General features: G+C 32.8%; 1 protein-coding gene across 1 annotated transcript in view; it reads left to right on the top strand.

Moving 5' to 3' along the window:
* Nucleotides 1-18,905, top strand: part of LOC145292964 (splicing factor U2AF 50 kDa subunit-like) — a 46,684-nt gene that overhangs the window by 9,929 nt on the left and 17,850 nt on the right. Inside the window, exons 2-6 of the mRNA XM_080139190.1 lie at nucleotides 5,937-6,120; nucleotides 8,198-8,319; nucleotides 8,425-8,564; nucleotides 10,342-10,458; nucleotides 10,747-10,885. Coding sequence (XP_079995316.1) covers nucleotides 5,937-6,120; nucleotides 8,198-8,319; nucleotides 8,425-8,564; nucleotides 10,342-10,458; nucleotides 10,747-10,885 — 702 coding nt within the window. The remainder of the gene's footprint in view (nucleotides 1-5,936; nucleotides 6,121-8,197; nucleotides 8,320-8,424; nucleotides 8,565-10,341; nucleotides 10,459-10,746; nucleotides 10,886-18,905) is intronic.

Genomic DNA, 18,905 nt, shown 5'->3' with positions numbered 1-18,905 from the left:
TAATTGAGCATTTCTGTGTTATAAGGTAATCTAGTTTTAATCTGGATATGTTTAGACATATCCGTTTATATATTTTTTGTTTATACTAATGTGTGTGATTAAGGTTTCTAAAGTTAAAACGTTTGAGGTATCTTCAAAACAGAATTTACCAATAAATTTTTTTTTTTTGTCTGAATGTCCAGTTTGATCAGCAGTTTGTGACATCACTTAAAGGAAACCTCCATGCTATCAAATTTCAGCTTGTGATTTATTGTTGCCTTTGGACAATTTTAAACACTTATTTTCCAAGCTTAGGAACTTTTCCAAGTTGTTGAAAAATTGTATGGGAAGCTTCGTTGCTAATTTTTCATCTAATATTGCAGGAAAGTGATGCTATTAGGAATTCTTCATCAAACTCGCTCTGATTGGTCTTTATCTTCGAATGTGAAATTTTTAGTTTTTAATTTTGTAAATTAGTTGAGTGAATATTTCAAGTTAGCAGAGTGATCTTCAATTCATCAAGTATTAAGTGTCTCGAATGCTTTCAACAATTGTAAAATTTTATAAAATATGCACAAATGCATTGTATTTGGTTTGGCGTCTGTTTTATGTGTTGGATGGCTTTTAAAAATAGACTTCCAAACTAACCATCTCTGACCTTTTGTTTATTTCTCTTTTCCCTCCGGTCCATTTTCATTCCTTTCTTCAATGTTTCCCTTGGCCTTCCTCTGTAAACTGAACCTACTCTCTATTATTCTGTCGACTAATTGAAGCACTGGCATCCATTCTTTCAACGTGGCCAAACCATCATAGTGTCCTGTTCTGTACACATTTCCCTATACTATTCAGATTTAATCTTCCGAGATCATCTGATTTAAGCCTATTTTTAAAACTTACATTACACATCCATTGCATATCATTCTCATCCGTTTCTCTCCATGCAATGCATGATATATTAGTTTAAATTTCAGAGAATTAAAATCTGCTGGATGACAATATTTTTTAGTTTTATAATAGGGCTCTATGGACAAATTAATCTTTAGTTGACCTTTAACAACTAAATATTTTCATTTATTAGCCAAATAGAAAATTTACTAGCTAAACCACGGCCACCGAGTGTAACTCTCGGTAGCCATGGCCAAACCGATATGATTTTTAGAATATGACATCTTTATTCTGTAACGAGTATGTACATCATAAAGATTTTTCTGTATATCTTTAAACAAGTGGAATTCTAAATATACAACAAATTTTATGTTGATACTTGAAGGTATAAACATTTTTTTTTTTTTTTTTTTAAACAGCTTTTGTTAAAAAAAAAGGAGTATATTGTTCTATTAAACTTTTTTATTGTTTAAATAATTTAACTTTGTTCATTTTTTAGTAAAAAGTTGAAAAGATATTTTTCACTCAGTAGGTGAGCCTTGGAAGATTGTTAGTGAAAGAAATACAATTGCCAAAAGAGAGGGGTTTCATTATTTCTAGTCATCATTTTGAAAAATCACTCGCAAATGCAACTGTTTCACTTGCAATGTAGAGTCCTGTATAAGCTGTTAAATTCTACTTACTTGAAATGGAATACTTAAGTTATTGCATGAAGTTTTCTAAATAGAAATTTGTACATATATTTTCCTTTGCATTATAATATAACAAATGTTTTTTTTTTTTCTTGAAAAATAAAAAAATTACATGAAATAAAGATCATAAGTTTAGTAAAAATACTTCGTAAAATTCTTTGTGGTTTGATTCTCATATGTAGGGCAATCTACTCCAACAAAACTGATTGTAATCAAATGATCTGATTATAACATGAAAAGTTTTGTAAAAAAAAAAAATAAAGTATTAATATTTACTTCATAAGAGTGATGTAGTGGCTATCATTCTTATTTGATTGAGCTGGCTTCCTCCTGAGCATAAACGGCATCTAACCATTGCAGACCAGTTTTGACAATCTTAGACCAGGTTGCAAGAAATGTTCCAGCACTGGAGACCAACTACTTGTAGACCTAATATTTCCAGGTCATCCTTAATTGTTTTGTGGCCCAAGTCTTCAACATCCCACAGGCACCTTTATGCCAACTAGGCAGAGAGAGAGAGAACCTTGTGGATGTGCTCTCTTTCTGGTTAACGAGCTGCATGTCCAAACCTTGTTAAAGGATGAGTGATAGGGAGCGTAAGTTTAGTATTCGTTGGAGAATAAAAACCGGAACACGACCTCCACGGTGTCATCACAGAATGCTGCAAAGATAGTCATTGTTGAAGACTTCTAGATTGTGCAAATCTGCCATTTTTATAGACAGTCTCACAGCTATAGAGACGGATAGTTCTCATCATTGCCTGATAGAAGCGTCCCTTTGTACCAAAGTGTATTTCCTATAAGAATCAGAGACTGGTTGAGATGGAAGAATGCAGACCATGCTGATCTTATTTGCCATTCAATCTCGGCCACTGCCAGCTTGGATATACAAAGGAATCCACATTATTTATTCAGTGTGAGCAGCTGCAAGGTATCCTGATCAATCTGTGAGGACATAACCTTTGTTTTTGAGGCAATGATGTGCATCCCTAATCTGCGATAGTTTGCATTCTATTAAGCATAGCTTGCACCTACTTGCCAGTTGATCCAAGAAAGATGTGTAAGCAAGATCCAAGGTCAGTCACTGTCACATTTTGCATTTCACCCAACCGAAACTTCCTTGTGACCTTAAAGTGCTTCGTTGCGAATATAATCAATCGCATACTTTACTGACCTCACCTTAAACGTCTCCTACTCTTTACTGTAGGCCTGTACCTGGGTCCTCTATGACCGATAACTTTCAACAATCCTCAAGTTTTGGTGGCATACCATCTGTCTACATGATTCATCAGAGCAAATCTCGATCAACAGTCAAAAGTAGCTGCAAAGTCAATGAAGCAGAGGACTGGGTTGATGAAACACTTAACGATTTTCAAAGAGGCGCCAAAGGTTGAAGAAGATTTGATTGATACGTCTACCTGATTGAAAGCTGCCTTGAGAAGAGCATGTACTACGGGAGTTGTGAACAATTTACACAGAAGAACCGCAAAGGCCTTTGCCACAATATCAATGAGGCTTATTTCCTGGTAATTTGAGCAAATTTTCCTGTTGCCCTTTTTGAAGAATAGAAGCACTACCTTGCTCTAATCAGAGGGGAATGTTTCAGTGTGCCAAATTACATCAAGGACTTGTAGCACCCACAGGGCAAACATCTTAAGCACAGCATTGTAGATTTGTCAGTATCCCATCCTCACCAAGAGCCTTGTTTACCAGGCAGTGCGATACATCTTTCAGTCCAGAAGGTGCAGTGCAACACTACAGTTTGTTTGAAGCATTGTGATGATATACAATACTAGCTTTGCAAAGTTCCATACTTCAAACCAACAGTTGAAAAAATAAACATTGCATAACTTGTAAACATGATGCAAATCTTTTCACATTCATATATCATCATTTTGATAATTTTTAAATAAAACCAAAATAAAATTAGTGTTGGGACGATTCCTAATTTTTTTCCAATTCCAGGAAAATGTTGATTAACGATTTCGATACCAAGTACGATTCCTGTGGAATTGTTGTTTTGAAATATCCTATTATATAATCGAAAGTTTTTGTGTAGCGAAAAAATTCATAAGCAAAAAAGATATTGTAAAACTTGAATTTATATATATATATATATATATATATATATATATTTGTTAGGTGAAAGTACAGAATAGTTACAAAAAAACATGCCGGCCTGTTAACATAAGTACCAATAAAGTGATTTTTAATATCGTATTCAGCTAAATCCATAACAAATGGCACTGGACTAAATGGTTTATTTTATTGACACTACACCGTAATCACGTGATTAAAATTTTAGCAAACAAAAAATTGGGAGACAAAAGAGTCGAGCTCCAAAAAATGATTATAAAGAATTAAAAAAAGTTTTTTTTTTTTAATATTGCAAAGTGTTTACATAGCTGGTTCTTTGGGATATTAGGGGCGCCTGAAACTCTCCTTCCAAAACGAAAAAAGCTGTAGTGTTTTTACTATTTTAAAGTGCTCTTTTTTTTTTTTTTTTTTTTTTTTTTAATATACCCCTTATGCCTAGAAGCTGTGTTCCAAAATTCAAGATAGGTTTAGTATAGGAGTAAATCCTGTACATACAAACATATAAAGATCGCAAACTCGATAAATAGCTGTCACAATGTTAATTCTGCATTTGATAAAGATGAAAATTTTCTCTTGTATCTTTGGAATGATCAATATTTTAAGATTTGAGATTGTTTTGGTTTGTGTATCTTTTATTGGATGCATCATTTCAAATTTTTATGTTTTTAAATGAAGGCTCTATCTATGTAAAGTATTGGTTGAGGAGATTGTCAGACTAGTTGTGAAACTAATTGAATTATTATTTTATTTTTTTTTTTTTTAAATAGTTCTTTGCTTATTTGTATGCAGCTGTTTCTCATGTAACAATATTGGTGGGGGGGCACCAATATTGTTACATGAGAAACATCAATCTTTGTCATTTGGTGCGAACAGTAGTCTGAATAATACAAAACATTCATCATCTAAAAATGAAACTTTGTTTATTAACTGAACAAAAACACGTGGATTCATAATAGATACTTGAAAAACATACTGGTTGTCTTTAAAATTCAAATTCTATAGCTAGTATATATGCACTAGCTGTTTCTACCTGGTCTTGTCCAGGAATCTCTTTCTTTATTACCAATTTTTTTTTTTAATTTTTTATTTTATTTAATTCTTCAAAAAGTACATTATTATGAATTGAATAAAATTACAACCAAAACTAATTGTTAATATTTAAAATCATAAAATTATTGGATGTAAATAGTTTCCAAAACTTTCCAGTTTTTTTGTCGTATTTTAAAGAGGCTTTAGGGGGGCATAATGTGGAGATAATCTTCCTTTTTAAATATTTCAGATTTACATGATTATTTAAGAATTTTAAAGTTAGTTTAAATAAGCTTTTAATTTGGCTGTTTGAAGTCTTAAATTTATTTTAAAATTTCACAATTATAATAGCCAATTTGTTAATGAAGCAACTGAAGTGCATTTTGATGGATTTAATTTTCTAAATTATTTAAAATTTTGTCTTTTGTTGTATTTAATATTTAATTTATAGTGAACTAGTGGAACCTGTGTCTGGTCGTTGCTTGAGGAAATTAAAGAAACCTAACGAAATTGACCAGAAAGGAAGGAAAATACTGTTTTCATCCAAAATATTAAGACTTTATTTCTGTTAAAAGAAAAAATATTTGTAAAAAGTTATTGGGGTTAGAGTGAGACAGTCACTAACTTGTTTATTTGATCGCTCTGTTCAGGTTTGAGGTAAGTGTTTTTAATTTACATTTTAATAAGACTAGTTTCTCAATAAATTATGGTGGAATTTAATTTCCTAATGAAATTAGTGAAGAGGGATACTCCCGGATGTGTCCTTGCAATAGCGTGGATTTCTAAGGAGGAAATTGTTTTTAATTCAAATAAAGAACATGATCATAACCTGCAAGTAAATCATGAGAAAAAATTGGGAAAAACTCTTTTCACTCAAAATCTTTAGTTTCTATCGATGATATAAAAATATGTAAATAGAACTGCAAGTTAAAATGAAAACCATCATTAAAAGCAAGAAGAAAGAAAAGTGAATTGATGAAATGTCTTGCTGCAAAGCAATATGCAAATTCATTAATCATTTGTTTATTAGAAAGCTATTGTTCTACTTTAAATATTTAGCAATTTAATCTTTGTCAATGTTGCGAATTTATAAATTCAAAAATGTAAGTCATAGAAACTTAATTTTATTGCTATAGAAATTACTAGATTTTACATTTGAATCATTCTGGTATGACCACATGTTCAACTCCACAGCCCTGCTTGTATATGAAATGGAAAAGTTTATCAGATTTTTTTTGTCTTTTTTTACTTTCAGATGAGCGGAGACGTGGCAGATCTCCACCTGGAGGTGGAGCACAAGCTGGTCAGCAATCAGGACAAGCACCTGGAGCAAGGCCAAGACGATCGAGATCGCGCAGTCCACGAAATAGAGCACGGAGTAAAGAAAGAAGACGATCGCGATCTAGATCTCCAGAACGGAGAAAAAGAAGATCCAGAAGGTAAGGCTAATTGGTTTTAATGATTAATTTATTTTATAATATGTATGTATAATTACTGTGAATCCAATGAAGAATTCTGATTCTTTTAATTTGTTTTCTCCATCTGTTTTCTGTCGCTGCTGGCATGTTCTCCAGATGAGGTCCAGTCTTCTACAAATTGGTCGATGTCCGTGTGATATGGTTTTCCTACCAATCTTTTGCTGTATAATAGATTCTATAGTGTCACGCACAAGTTCTGACTTCTCCAGCAAGCAAGCAGAAAACTTATCTTAATACAAGTATCCATATAGGTGTTGCAAAGTTGGGTGTGTTCCAACCGATATCTGATAAAACACGTTTTATCGAGTAATGCTTCTTCCTGTTTTGTTATTTAAAGTAGAAAGTCCCTGATACAGAGGTCCTGAAAAGTGCTAATCTTCCCAGCATAACTACAACCATTCGAAAGACCCAACTGAGATGGGCAGGTCACGTCTCCCGCATGCCAGATGAAAGAATCCCAAAACAACTCCCGTATGGCGAGCTGTGCCAAGGCAAGCATTCAGTCGGAGCACCAAGAAAACGCTTTAAGGACAACCTCAGTCTCCCTCAAAGACTTCAACATCAGTACCGAGTCCTGGGAATCGCTTGCATCAGACAAACCTCACTGGCGTCACCTAATCAACAAAGGAGCTGAAACAGCTGAAGAGAGACGAACCCTCAAAGCAGGACAGAAGCGTGCAACCCGCAAAACCAGAGCAACAAGCTCTGTCCCCACAACACCTGCTCACCACTGTCCAACTTGTGGGAGAGCCTTCCATGCCCGGATCGGCCTTACAAGTCATCTCCGGAAGCACAAAAACACTACTTTTACTCACTGATGTCATGATCATCTTCGACTTCGAAGGACAAACACGATGAAAAAAATTTTTTATCGAGTAATGCTCAAGCTGTAGAGCAAAATAGATTCCAACTGTGGCCTGAAAAAAAGTCCCTCTTGGGACTGTTATAGAGTAAGAACTTACAAATGGAGGTCCTGCTGTAGAATTTGAAGTGGATGTTATTGCTGTTTTTCAGCTTCATTTCTCCTTATAAATTTATAAAATGCCAAGTGATCTGTTAATTTTTTAAAATTTTTTTATTTTTATTTTTTAAATTTGATGTAAAATCCTATAAGTAATGTTCTTTTTAAATGATAAATTTGTAACTGAATCATAAACTATATCTTGCATGGTTAAATAATATTAGTTGGAGGGATAATAACAATTTAACTTTATTTACTCTTGTCTTGCTAAGAACTAAACAGTAACTGATTATATTATTGCTTTCAAATATTCTAGCTCTTTCCAGTTATTGATTATCATGTTACCCTCACTTCCCTCTTAAAATATTTTACCAATTTAGCATGATACATAAGATGATTTTGTTTGAGATGGATGGCATTTTCAAAGACTTTGAAATTTTACATATCTTTTATTTTAATGGAGAATAATAATTTTTTTTTTAATTTGTTTAAATACGATAAAACCTTTTCCAATGTTGAGTCGCATTTCTTAAAAAATGTACCATGTAATTACATTAAACAAGTTTTTAGCATGAAAATGATTTCCATTAAATTTGTATTTAAGTTGATTTCTATTTGATGTATTTTGATTGGATACTTCTCTTAGATGCATGAAATGAAGTCTTTGATTGGTTTACCAATCATAAAAATGAGAAAAATGCAAAATGCTCTGTAGTTGGTTAAGTCAATGAGAATCAGTTGTTTCAAGTAAAAAGAAAATCTCTTTAAGACAACTAAATGTTCAAAAAGATAGAAATTGACAAATCAGTTGAAAACAAGGAAATTAAGACTAAAAGAAAAGAGCCTTTCAGGAACAAAATTCCAAAGTTCATCAATCAGAATTAACACTAATCAAATTGTTCAACCCCCTTCCCTATTTAACTAAAAGCAACATTTCGTTTTTCATGTTATTTTGCATGTGGTTGTTGTAGTAGAGGATCATATAAGAATAAGACTGTTTTAATTTATGTGTTGAAAAAATATTTCTTCATTATGTAAAAACCAAAAACAAACTAAGCTTTATAAAAATTTTTCCAGCCGTTCTCCAAGAGAGCCACGTATGGCAGTTTCCCGACGGAGAAGAAAGCCATATAAATACTGGGATGTTCCTCCTCCAGGTTTTGAACATATCACTCCAATGCAATATAAAGCTATGCAAGGCAAGTTGACTTTTTCTCTTTATTTGATTTTCTTTTTTGTTTTTAATCACACCAATTCTTAATTTAACAGATTGTTTAATTTCTTAAATTTTGTTATGTTTGCAGCAGCAGGTCAAATCCCACAAACCATAACAGTTCCGAATGCTGCATTAACGTTAGACACTTCTGTTCCATTTGCTGGAAGTGCTATAAGTCGACAGGCTCGGCGATTATATGTTGGGAACATTCCCTTTGGCGTCACAGAAGTAAGTATTTCACATGGTTTTCTACAATCTTGATATCTTTCTAGTTTTTCTATGTTGAAGTTTAAAACTAGAAAAATAGATACTGTGAATCAAGGATTTGAAAAAAAAAAAAAAAAAAAAATGTGCGTGTGTGATGAAACTAATAGATACTGACATGGTGGATTAAATAATCTGGATACCGTGCTGGCTCACTAAGTGTAGATATGTCCAGAAATTGTACAGACTTGGCAATACTGATCGTTATCAACATGATTATTTAAGAAAAAAAAGAACTTTAAATTTTATTGGTTTTGTTGCAGTCATTTATGTACTAATAATATAGGGAAAAGTATCAAACCTACACTTATGACCACATATGGTTGAAATAAAAACTTATGTTCAATTAAATATATACAAGGCATAATTTTCAATAGTGTGTTTGAGCATTAAATTATAGTTTAAATAATCTAAATTATCAATCCTCATTTGAGAAATCCCCAAACAATTTATATATTGATTCAGTAAAAAAAAAAAAAAAAAAAAAAAGGATCTGTATGCTGAGCCTAATGAATCCCAATAAGATGGGTTAAACTGGTATTGTCTAGTGTCACTGCATATCAGATTTGGGGATTTTAGGTCTCCTCTGCTACAATTGGAAACTGCTTGACTTCATTAGTAAATGCTTTTGAAGTTAACACCGGTTCAAAGGTTTGTTTTGACAATGAAAAGACCCACAACTTCATCTGACTGCCTTATTTTATTTATTTATTTTTTTTTTTTGACTGGCTAGAAACTTTAGAGCTGATAGGTCATGTGTGTGGCTATCCTAGTTATAGTCAAACTATCAGATATTCCGCTTTTGCTGAATGAACACTCAAGATGTTTTTCCACAAAAATTTATGGATCAGCAAGGCACAAATACAAAATATGATCATTTTCGCACTAATATTTGTTACTGGTGACCTTCTCAATTTCTTAAGTACGTGTAGAATATAAGCTTATTTTCAATTGTATACAAGGAATTGTTTTGACATTAAATAACCCACATATTTAGTTTTATGTTAATAGATGAACAAAAAAAACTTGTAAGTTTGTTAGCAATGTCTGTCCTTACACGTTCTGCGATCATCTAAAAGAATCGTTTCATTTTTTCATAGAAAAGAATAAGTAGTTTTTTAAGTAAAATTTACTGTACGTATCTTGTGTTGTCCAAGATGCAGTGAAGTTTTTACACTTTGGTTAATCATTTTAAAACTTGTACCTGGAGTGGTTGAGCCGACTTCATTCAAAGGCGGAAGTTTCTAGAGAACCTTAAATTCATAAACCGTTTCTAGTTGTGTGTATATCCACAGGATATAATTTGCAGAGTGATGCTGCTGTTGTAAAGTTTTTGGCTCAGCGTTCCTTAACTTTGATAATGAGAACCAATGTGATTATGTGGTACATTTCTTAACTTGTACAAGAAATTTCTAGAAGAGATATAACATTTAAAAAAAAAATTTTGTTTTTAATTAAAAATGATTTTTCTCTATTTTGATTTTATGATTAGAATTGTTTCCATATCAGTTTTCAAGGTATGATTACCATAATTTTTTAAATTAAAGTATGGTTAGAGAAATTAGTATAATTACACATAAACATTGTCAGAATCCAAGTTTGATATATATATATATATATATATATATATATTTTTAATTTCACCCAATAATTTTATAGGTGAAAAAGAATTGCTCAAAAAGGTCTTCATAAGACATTTTTTTATACTTTACATTTCCCATCTTTTTTTTTTTCTCTACAGGAAGCCATGATGGACTTTTTTAATCATCAAATGAAAGTTACTGGATTAGCTCAAGCAGAAGGAAATCCAGTTATTGCCGTGCAAATAAATTTGGATAAAAATTTTGCATTTTTAGAGGTAAATATTGCAAATTAAAAAAAAAAACATTCTATTCATTTTCCATATCATGCAGTTACAAGATGGGGGGGGGGGGCTTGCCCCATTGATGCAGATTTTGTATTATTAGTCAATTCTCTATTGGACCCAATATATAGTACTGATTTCAAAGGTTTAAAATGTGCAAATAGTCCCAAATTTATAAGAAAAAAAAATTCTGCTCTGTATAAACTGAAGAAAAAGGTGCAAAAAATTTACTTATGTAATTTATTAAAAAATTTAAAAAATTTTTAATAAATTCTCTTTCAGTTCCGTTCTGTAGATGAAACAACCCAAGCCATGGCTTTTGATGGTATCAACTTCCAAGGACAGTCATTGAAAATACGCCGGCCACGAGATTACCAACCTCTCCCAGGAATGGCGGAAACCCCATCAGTTGCTGTTCCAGGTATGATATCCACTCTTTCTCAAGAGTTGAAAAGAAAATTTTCAAAAAGATAAGATTATCTAAAAATTCTTAATTATTTAATGTTGTGACTTCTGAGTTCTTTTACAGGAGTGATATATGAAAATCTGTAAATTTATTCAACTGGTTTTGCATGATGTTTCTCATGTTATAGAGCCGTAAATACCACATTACATAGAACTTGAAAGAAAAACTGAAAACAATTTTTTTAGCTGGTTATTTCGTTTAGCAATTTGATAATTATCTTATAACTGGTTTAATCACAGATGAAAATTTGAAATAAAGGATTTCCAGGTTGATAATAACTCTTTTCCATGTTAATAAATGATCTCAGAACATGATAGGAAAAGGGTTATTATCAGCGTATCAAAGAGCACTGGTGATCAAGCTCTTGCTCATTCTTTCTTATCTAAAGCATGTGGTGCAATTGCGAGGAGGTTGCTTATTACAAAACAGAGCCTCTCCTTTCACCACGAACGCCTTGATCCTTGTTATGCCCCAATCTAAATGAATGATGATTTCTTTGAGGAAGCCTCTTCTTTCGATTAGCTCCTACGACTGACTTCCACTGCAGATGTAAAACGAAAGGCTTCTTTCCTATCTCTTGAAAAAACTACTAGAAAAATAGTTCATTTTACCATTCCGGAAAGTACTTGGCTCATTATACAATCCTATGATAAAAGTTAGATACGTCCCAAAATGGAGTATTACTGCCACAACTGGAGAGATGCAGTTCCAAGCACTATTTGTTGCCTTAACAGAATTCCAAATTTACTCAGAAATCTAGTTGGCATGATCTTTTCTGTTCCTTGCAGCCCCTTTCTCACAGAGATATTGCTGCTCTCTCTATCATTATTTCTATGTATCGTGCCCTACTGAACTCCAAACTCTGGTTCTCCCTTATAAAACATTCACAGCAAGAACTTTTTTTTTTTTTTTTTTTACACGGTGGTCGCCACTTATCAAGGCCCGGAAGCCACTCAGGGATAAGGGTTATTGCAAGTACAGTACGTTAGTGTGGAGATTTGATGAAGTGTTTACTTAAGGGGGTGGTTCATTAGGAATTTGTTAACATTGGACTTGAAGACATCCAAGTTGTAGTCAGGTGGAAAGCAGGCAGACAGAACAGTTCCACAGGCGTGCATTTCTAAGAAAGACGCTTTGTTCATGGAATCCACGTTTTGATTTAGGCACAGATATAGAGTGGGGGAAATTTTTCACAGTGGATTCAGCTAGACGGGTGTTTTTCATGAAAGATTGGCGAGGGGGGGACCAGAGATTGGAGTTCAGACGAGCACCTGCCATGGAAATAACGATAAAACAAGGATATGCTCGCAACGTCTCTTCTGTGGGAGAGTGGTTGCCGGGTAGAGAAAAGGGCATCCCCCACTAAGCCACAAAGTCTATTTTGTACTCTGTCAAGGCAGGATAGCCTGTTTTTAGCAACTCCTGCCCAGATATGGCAGCAGTATTCCATCCTTGGACGTACTTGGCTTTTATATAGATAAAGAATTGCATCAGTAGTGAGATATCTTCTGGAGCGGTAGAAGGATCCCACTATCTTTCCAGCGACCTTGGCAACAGACTTGATGTACGTGTTCCATTTCAGATCAGGGTAATGGAAAAACCCAGAAGCTTGTCAAAACACGGGGCTTCTCCTAGACGAGAGCCATCCATTTCAATTGATGCCAGATGGGGATCAGTGTTGATGATGTAAAGATAGGAGTTTGGTTTTAGATGCATTAAAGGTAACCAGCCACGACTTCCCCCACTGAACCATGCGCTCGAGATCAGAGGAGAGAGAATCAGAGAGAACTTTGTCATTTACAGCCTTTGATATGTTGCCGTAGATGGTCGTGTCATCAGCATAGATGTCAACGAATGATTTAAGTATGTGTTTAGGGAGATCATTGATGTAGATCAGGAAGAGAGTTGTGCCCAAGATTGACCCTTGAGGGACTCCAGCATTAATACTGCAGGCCTCTGATTTTTGTCCATTGACCACTACTCTTATGAGCCTATCGGAGAGAAATGATTTAATGATTGAGAAAGCATTTCCAGTTATACCGTAGCTGGAAATCTTGTGAAGTAGGCCCTTATGCCATACCTTGTCGAAGGCCTTTGATATGTCCAGAGCAATTGCCCTAGAAAGGAAGCCTTTGTCAAGAGATTCACTAATCCTATGAGATATAAACGTTAGCACATCTGCCGTAGATCTTGCAGAACGGAAACCATATTGTGTGTCACTAAGGTTGTTTCTGCTGAGATGGTTTACTATTTCTCTATTTAATATGGATTCCAGCAACTTATAACACACAGGAGACTTATTGGTCTGTACTGAGAGGGAGATGACTTATCACCTGAATTCTTAAATACAGGGCATACTGCTGAGGTTTTCCAGGGAGTCGGAAAGCACTTCTCCTTAAGGCAACGCTTAAACAGTTTCGTAAGTATGGGAGCAAGTTCTGGTTGAAGCTTTTTTAAAACTATAATTGGAATGCCGTCAGGGCCAGTTGCTTTACTGGAATCAAGGTTCTTGATTAGCTTGGCGACTTCATGCACAGATATTTGTATGTTACCTAGCGTGTTGTGTGTTATAGGAGGAAATATGGGGAGTTGATAGCCTTCGTCGCATAGGGTAGAATTAGCGGCAAAGTTTTTGGCAAATAGTTTGGCCTTGTCTAATGCTGACGAGATGACCTCTGGTCCATTGATAATGGTTGGGATAGAACGCACACTTCTGTTCAGGATCCTATTTGTTATTTGCCAAAACTGGTGGGAACCAAGCCACTGATCAGCTACTTTGGATTTAACAGACTGGGCATATAGCTCTCTTGCATTTTTTATTACTCTTTTACAGTGATTGCTGGCGTTCCTGAAAGCAGCTTTAGACTTAGTGCATCTATTACGTTGGTAGTTATGGAAAAAGTGATTTCTGTGTGCGATAGCAGCAGCACATTCTGGGGAGAACCATGGCTGGCTGTTAGGTTTTTATTGGAATTTTTAGATGGTATGAATTGGTCTATGCCTACAATTAACCATTCGGTCAGATCTGATACTATAGAGGACACATCCTTTTTAAACATGGAATGCAGAGGTAAATCAGATATGAATGTACGGAAGCTGTCCCAGTCAGCCAGCAGAACTCTTAACTAACACAACAGAAACTTTTTTTTTCTTGGCGTGCCTAGTGTCAGGCAGCGATTTCCATTGTTTTTTTTCTTTTTACCACATAATTATTTAAATATGTAGAATCCCATTTTGAGGAAGTGATTTAGCTAAAGGGGTTAATATATTTGCTGCTATTATGTCATAGTAGTAGTATCTGTAATTTGTTTTTCTTTTACAGTAACACAAATCCATCTAATAAGCAATTAAGTGCATATGATTCTGAGAAAAAAAAGATGAACATTTTTTTCTATGAGGGAAAGTACAGAATAGTTAACAGAAATCCCTCCTAATGTTAAGAATGCTTTTCTAAATAGTATGTTATGTAGAAACACATTCTTGACATGGGATGGGCTTTATTTATTAACTATTATCTCCCTACAGTGTTTTTTTATTTTAAATACCAATTGTCGGGTAATTATTTTTGGGACACCAGCAAGCCAGATTTCAATCTGCCATTTTGGCTTGCCAAAGTTAATTCCGTCATAAAAGCAAATTTCTACAGTAAAAAAAATTATTTCTAGCGAATAAACATAAAAGTACATATGAAAAACATTTTAAAAAACCTAACAACGGAGCTGAAATCAATGTTTTTCTTCTAAAACAAAATTAACTTTCTTGATTAATCTGTATGGTATACTGGAAAAAATATTTTTTCTAATTTATTTTTATAAGAAACTTTATACATTTCTCTAGCCATTAACATAAAATTTTATATGAAAACCCACATTTATTATTTTAAAAAATCCAACTTATACAACAAAGCTGAAGTTGATGTTTTTGATTCTAAAACAAACTAAATTTTTGATAAATCCATGTACTGGTATGGGGTTGGTACAAACCTTCCTATAATAAAAATATAGAAAATACAATAACAGTAAATAGCAATCAACTTTAATTTTTTATTTAACCAAAGTAGCTTTATGTTATTGATTACATATTTTCATTACTTGTGATCTCCTGTGGTCATGAAATTAAATTCAGTTAAAAGCATTTTGAATATTTTAAGCAGGATAGTTCATAGAGTAAATGTGGCATTGTGGTGATTTCTGAAGTGAAAATGGACAAATTGTGAAAGAATTGAAAAGAAATAAGTCGAAATGTGTCAAGTTGAAAAGAAGACAGAAAGGATGACTACAAAAGTAATGGCTGGAAATCCTTCAGACTGTGGCAATTGTTATTCCAAGCATATTTGACAAAGAAAATCGTGAATAAAATGTATCTCATTCCCAAATGTAGCATTGACTCTCCTAGCCTAATTTAATTTGTTTTTCTTAGATTATATGGTAAGCAAAATAAATATTCTAAAGTTCACTTGCCTATTCAATATCACAGATTTTAAAAAGCTTTTCGCATCTATTTGATAAACGCCCATTAGAGACTTCACACTTTATCAAAAGATTTAAAATGCGTCGACATTTTTTTTGGTGCTACTTTGACCTTGGTGTTGTCTGATCACCACATCCTCTGAAGTATTTCATCTTTCCTTATATTTTTAGTTTTGGCACAAGTGAAAAATAAAGATGAAAATCTTAAAGTTTATCAAAACCTTGGGTAGAATATAGAAAGAGCAAACATTTAGTATTTTAACTTAAAAAAAAAAAACTTCATTTACATTTAAAATACCCCTAAACATGAGATTCTACTTTTTTTTTAAGTGATTATGTGTGAATACTATGAAACATTATTTCAGAATTTAGAATGGAGGTTCAGTTGTGCTTATAAATATAATGTAAAATGATCCTATTTCCGGTACATTCTAACTTAAGCTGTTAAATAATTTTCCCCACTAATTCTAAGTCAGATCAGCAAAATCATAAAATCACATAATTGCTTTATTTTTCATATTAGTACCCAGACTTGGGGTTTGTATTAGGAAAGGACCGTGGCTTTCATGACATAACATTTTATACTAAAGTTTGACTTGGAACATTAACATCCCCAAGATTTAAAACGAATAAAGTTGGTTACATATCCTTAAAACATTGATCAACAAGGTGTATTCATTTTGTGTACAAAACTTATTGTTTGGTGTTTTATTGTATTTTTAACACTAAATTTTTCAAGCTGTTTACATGTAATTGCCTAAAACTAGAGAATCATGTTTCTTTTTTAGGAGTATTACAATATAAGTTGGATTTTTAAAAATAATAAACATGTTTTTTTTTATACATAATTTTGTTTATTGGCTGTATAAATAAAGATTCTTGTAAAAATAAACTTTGTTTATTCTAATTCTAAATATTTTTTCGGCATGCCACATAGATTTATCAAAAGTTAATTTTGTTTTAGAAGCAAAACATCGATTTCAGCTCTGTTGTTGGATTTAAAAAATAATAAACGTAGATTTTCATATGTAATTTTATGTTTGCTAGATGAAAACGTACAAATTTTTTTTCTGTAGAAATTTGGCATACTTTTGGCAAACCAAAATGGCAGATTAAAATCTAGTATCCCTAAAAAAAAAAAAAAAAAAATTACTGTTAATCTAAAAATTTGTGAAAATAATTATTATATGCATTTCGTGTTTGTTTTTGGTTTACAGTAAAGCAAATCCATTTAATAAGCCATCAAATTTTTGTAATAAAATTTCAACTTCATTCATAGAGAGAAGGCACAGAATAGTTAACAAAGCCCACACCCTCCCCATGTTAAAAATGTTTTTTCTAAATAGTAACATTTAGAAATTCATTTGTAACAATTGTAGAAGCATTGTTAAATATTTTGTTCTTATATCGTTTTCGCATTTTGCCTACCAATTGTTGACTATTTTCGACTGTTTATGAAAACTTTCAAGTAGCATATTGTACACTAACGACGAACTGATACAATCTGACTTTGTTTTAAAATCAAAATAAACCTTTTGTTGTCTTAGAATTTTCAATCAATTTACAAGGAAAACGTGAAAAAAAAATATGCGGAAATTATCCGAAAAATTTTTTAAATTTACAAAAGAAAACAACAAATTTTTAATTAAATATTAATTTAAAAAAAATGATTGTAAATATGTTTTGCTTTTTGCCACACAAGTTCCTCACTTACATTGTCTCCAGCTAACGCCAATTGCTTTATGTAAATAAGTTAACATTTCTACTTCCTCTAGTAACTGTGACCTTTCTACATCACTAGCTTTAATAGAATCTTTATGCTTTAAAATAGTACTTATAGTTGATTTTGTCATTCTATATTCTTTGCAATTGCTGACACACGTATTCTGCTTTGAAATTTGTCTATCAGTTCCTTTTTAAATTCGATCATCGTTCGCAAAGTTTGTTTTGCACTCTCTTTACTGCTTTTATTTATCTTTTCTTTCTTTTTATTCAATGATAAAAGACTGCCCATTTCTTCTTTGTTTCCAAAGTCTTTACATGAGAATAAACAGATTATTTAAACAAGACCCCCCCCCCCCCAATTAATTACTGTTGTCCCGAGATATGTCCGCTTTGTTCATATTGAAGTCTACTGAATTTTGTTTTTTACTTTTTGGACACCTCAAGGTTCTTTGTCGTCCCATGCAAAAAAGGAGTAAAGCAATCGAATTGTGGTTCTGGTGCCACACTGATCTGCTAAAAATATCTAGACTGTTCAAGGGGTCGCAATGACGCTCTTCTAAATATAACTATTGTCACAAGGTTCAGACTCGCATGTCGATGTCGTCGGATTGGGTTGTCACACTACACTTCAAAAGTATCACCAGTATTAATTACAATGCTCCATTGAGGAACACCCCTCCTTGTTTACATTCAAAGCAAAGTTGGCAGTTCGAACTCCGAAATTTCATTTGACAACCAAGACAATAAAATCTTGAACTTTGGGTTCGAACATGGAATTGTTCAACAACCGAGGTATCACGGTATTAAATAACTTAAATTTTCATTCATTATTATACATGTGTGAAATTAAGTTTGCTATTATCAATTGATCTTTTGGTAGTTTGCAAATCTGAAATCTTGTATTTAAGTAGCAATACACATGAAAAAATTGAAATAGCTTAAAATATTTCAATATTGGTACACATAGAAAGAGCTTGATGAGCTAAGAAAGAATCTTTTTAAATTTTAAAAATCTGATTAAAATATAGGAAGTTATGACTATTTTTGTGCCTCACACGTTTGGATATTTTCCCCTCTTTAAGACCATATGTGTTTCGTCACATTTTTTACACTACTTTTTCAGTAAAAATGTCATATCTTTGTTAAAACACAAGACTAAGCAATGAAATTTACCATATAAGTGTATTTTTGTACAAGGAATCAAAATATGCGACTGAAAATATCCAAAAGTTCATGGTTTCCAAATAATCTGCAGTAAATGTGCATAAATATGCAGCAATTCCTTAAAAATGTCATGTATCCATAAACAGAAAAGAAGTTGGAGAACTCAAAGTTGGGTTGTAATGTGCTTTATGTACAAAAAACTTAAATCTAAACATAGGACCATTTAAAAATGAATATATTGCAATATTTCTTTTGTATTATTGTAGATTAATACCTTCTGTTTAACCCCACCCAACCCCTTCTGACCACCCCTCCAAAATGTGATTCTACCTTTTTAGGCAATTATGTATGAAATGGCATGAAAAACTTCAATAAAAGATAAACAAATTATTTTAGAATTTAATGTAAAATAATTCCCCATTACAGGTCATTCTAGCGTTTTAGGGCAGTTAACTATTTTTTTTTTTATGGGAGATAAATTGTGTATGCTTTTTGTTTTATTTTTTTTTTTAAGACGATTATGTGTGGTTTTAAGAGGGTTTCTATGCAATGAGAATATGGGGAGGGTTGCCATTCTGACTTTGAATTAATTGTAGGGCTAAGGAAAATTATCTGTG

Source organism: Euprymna scolopes, chromosome 14 (assembly GCF_053919585.1).
Source record: "Euprymna scolopes isolate OS-2025 chromosome 14, ASM5391958v1, whole genome shotgun sequence".
Lineage (NCBI taxonomy): Eukaryota > Metazoa > Mollusca > Cephalopoda > Sepiida > Sepiolidae > Euprymna > Euprymna scolopes.
The sequence above is the reverse complement of the archived record's forward strand: the minus strand, read 5'-3'. Positions and strand labels throughout refer to the sequence as shown.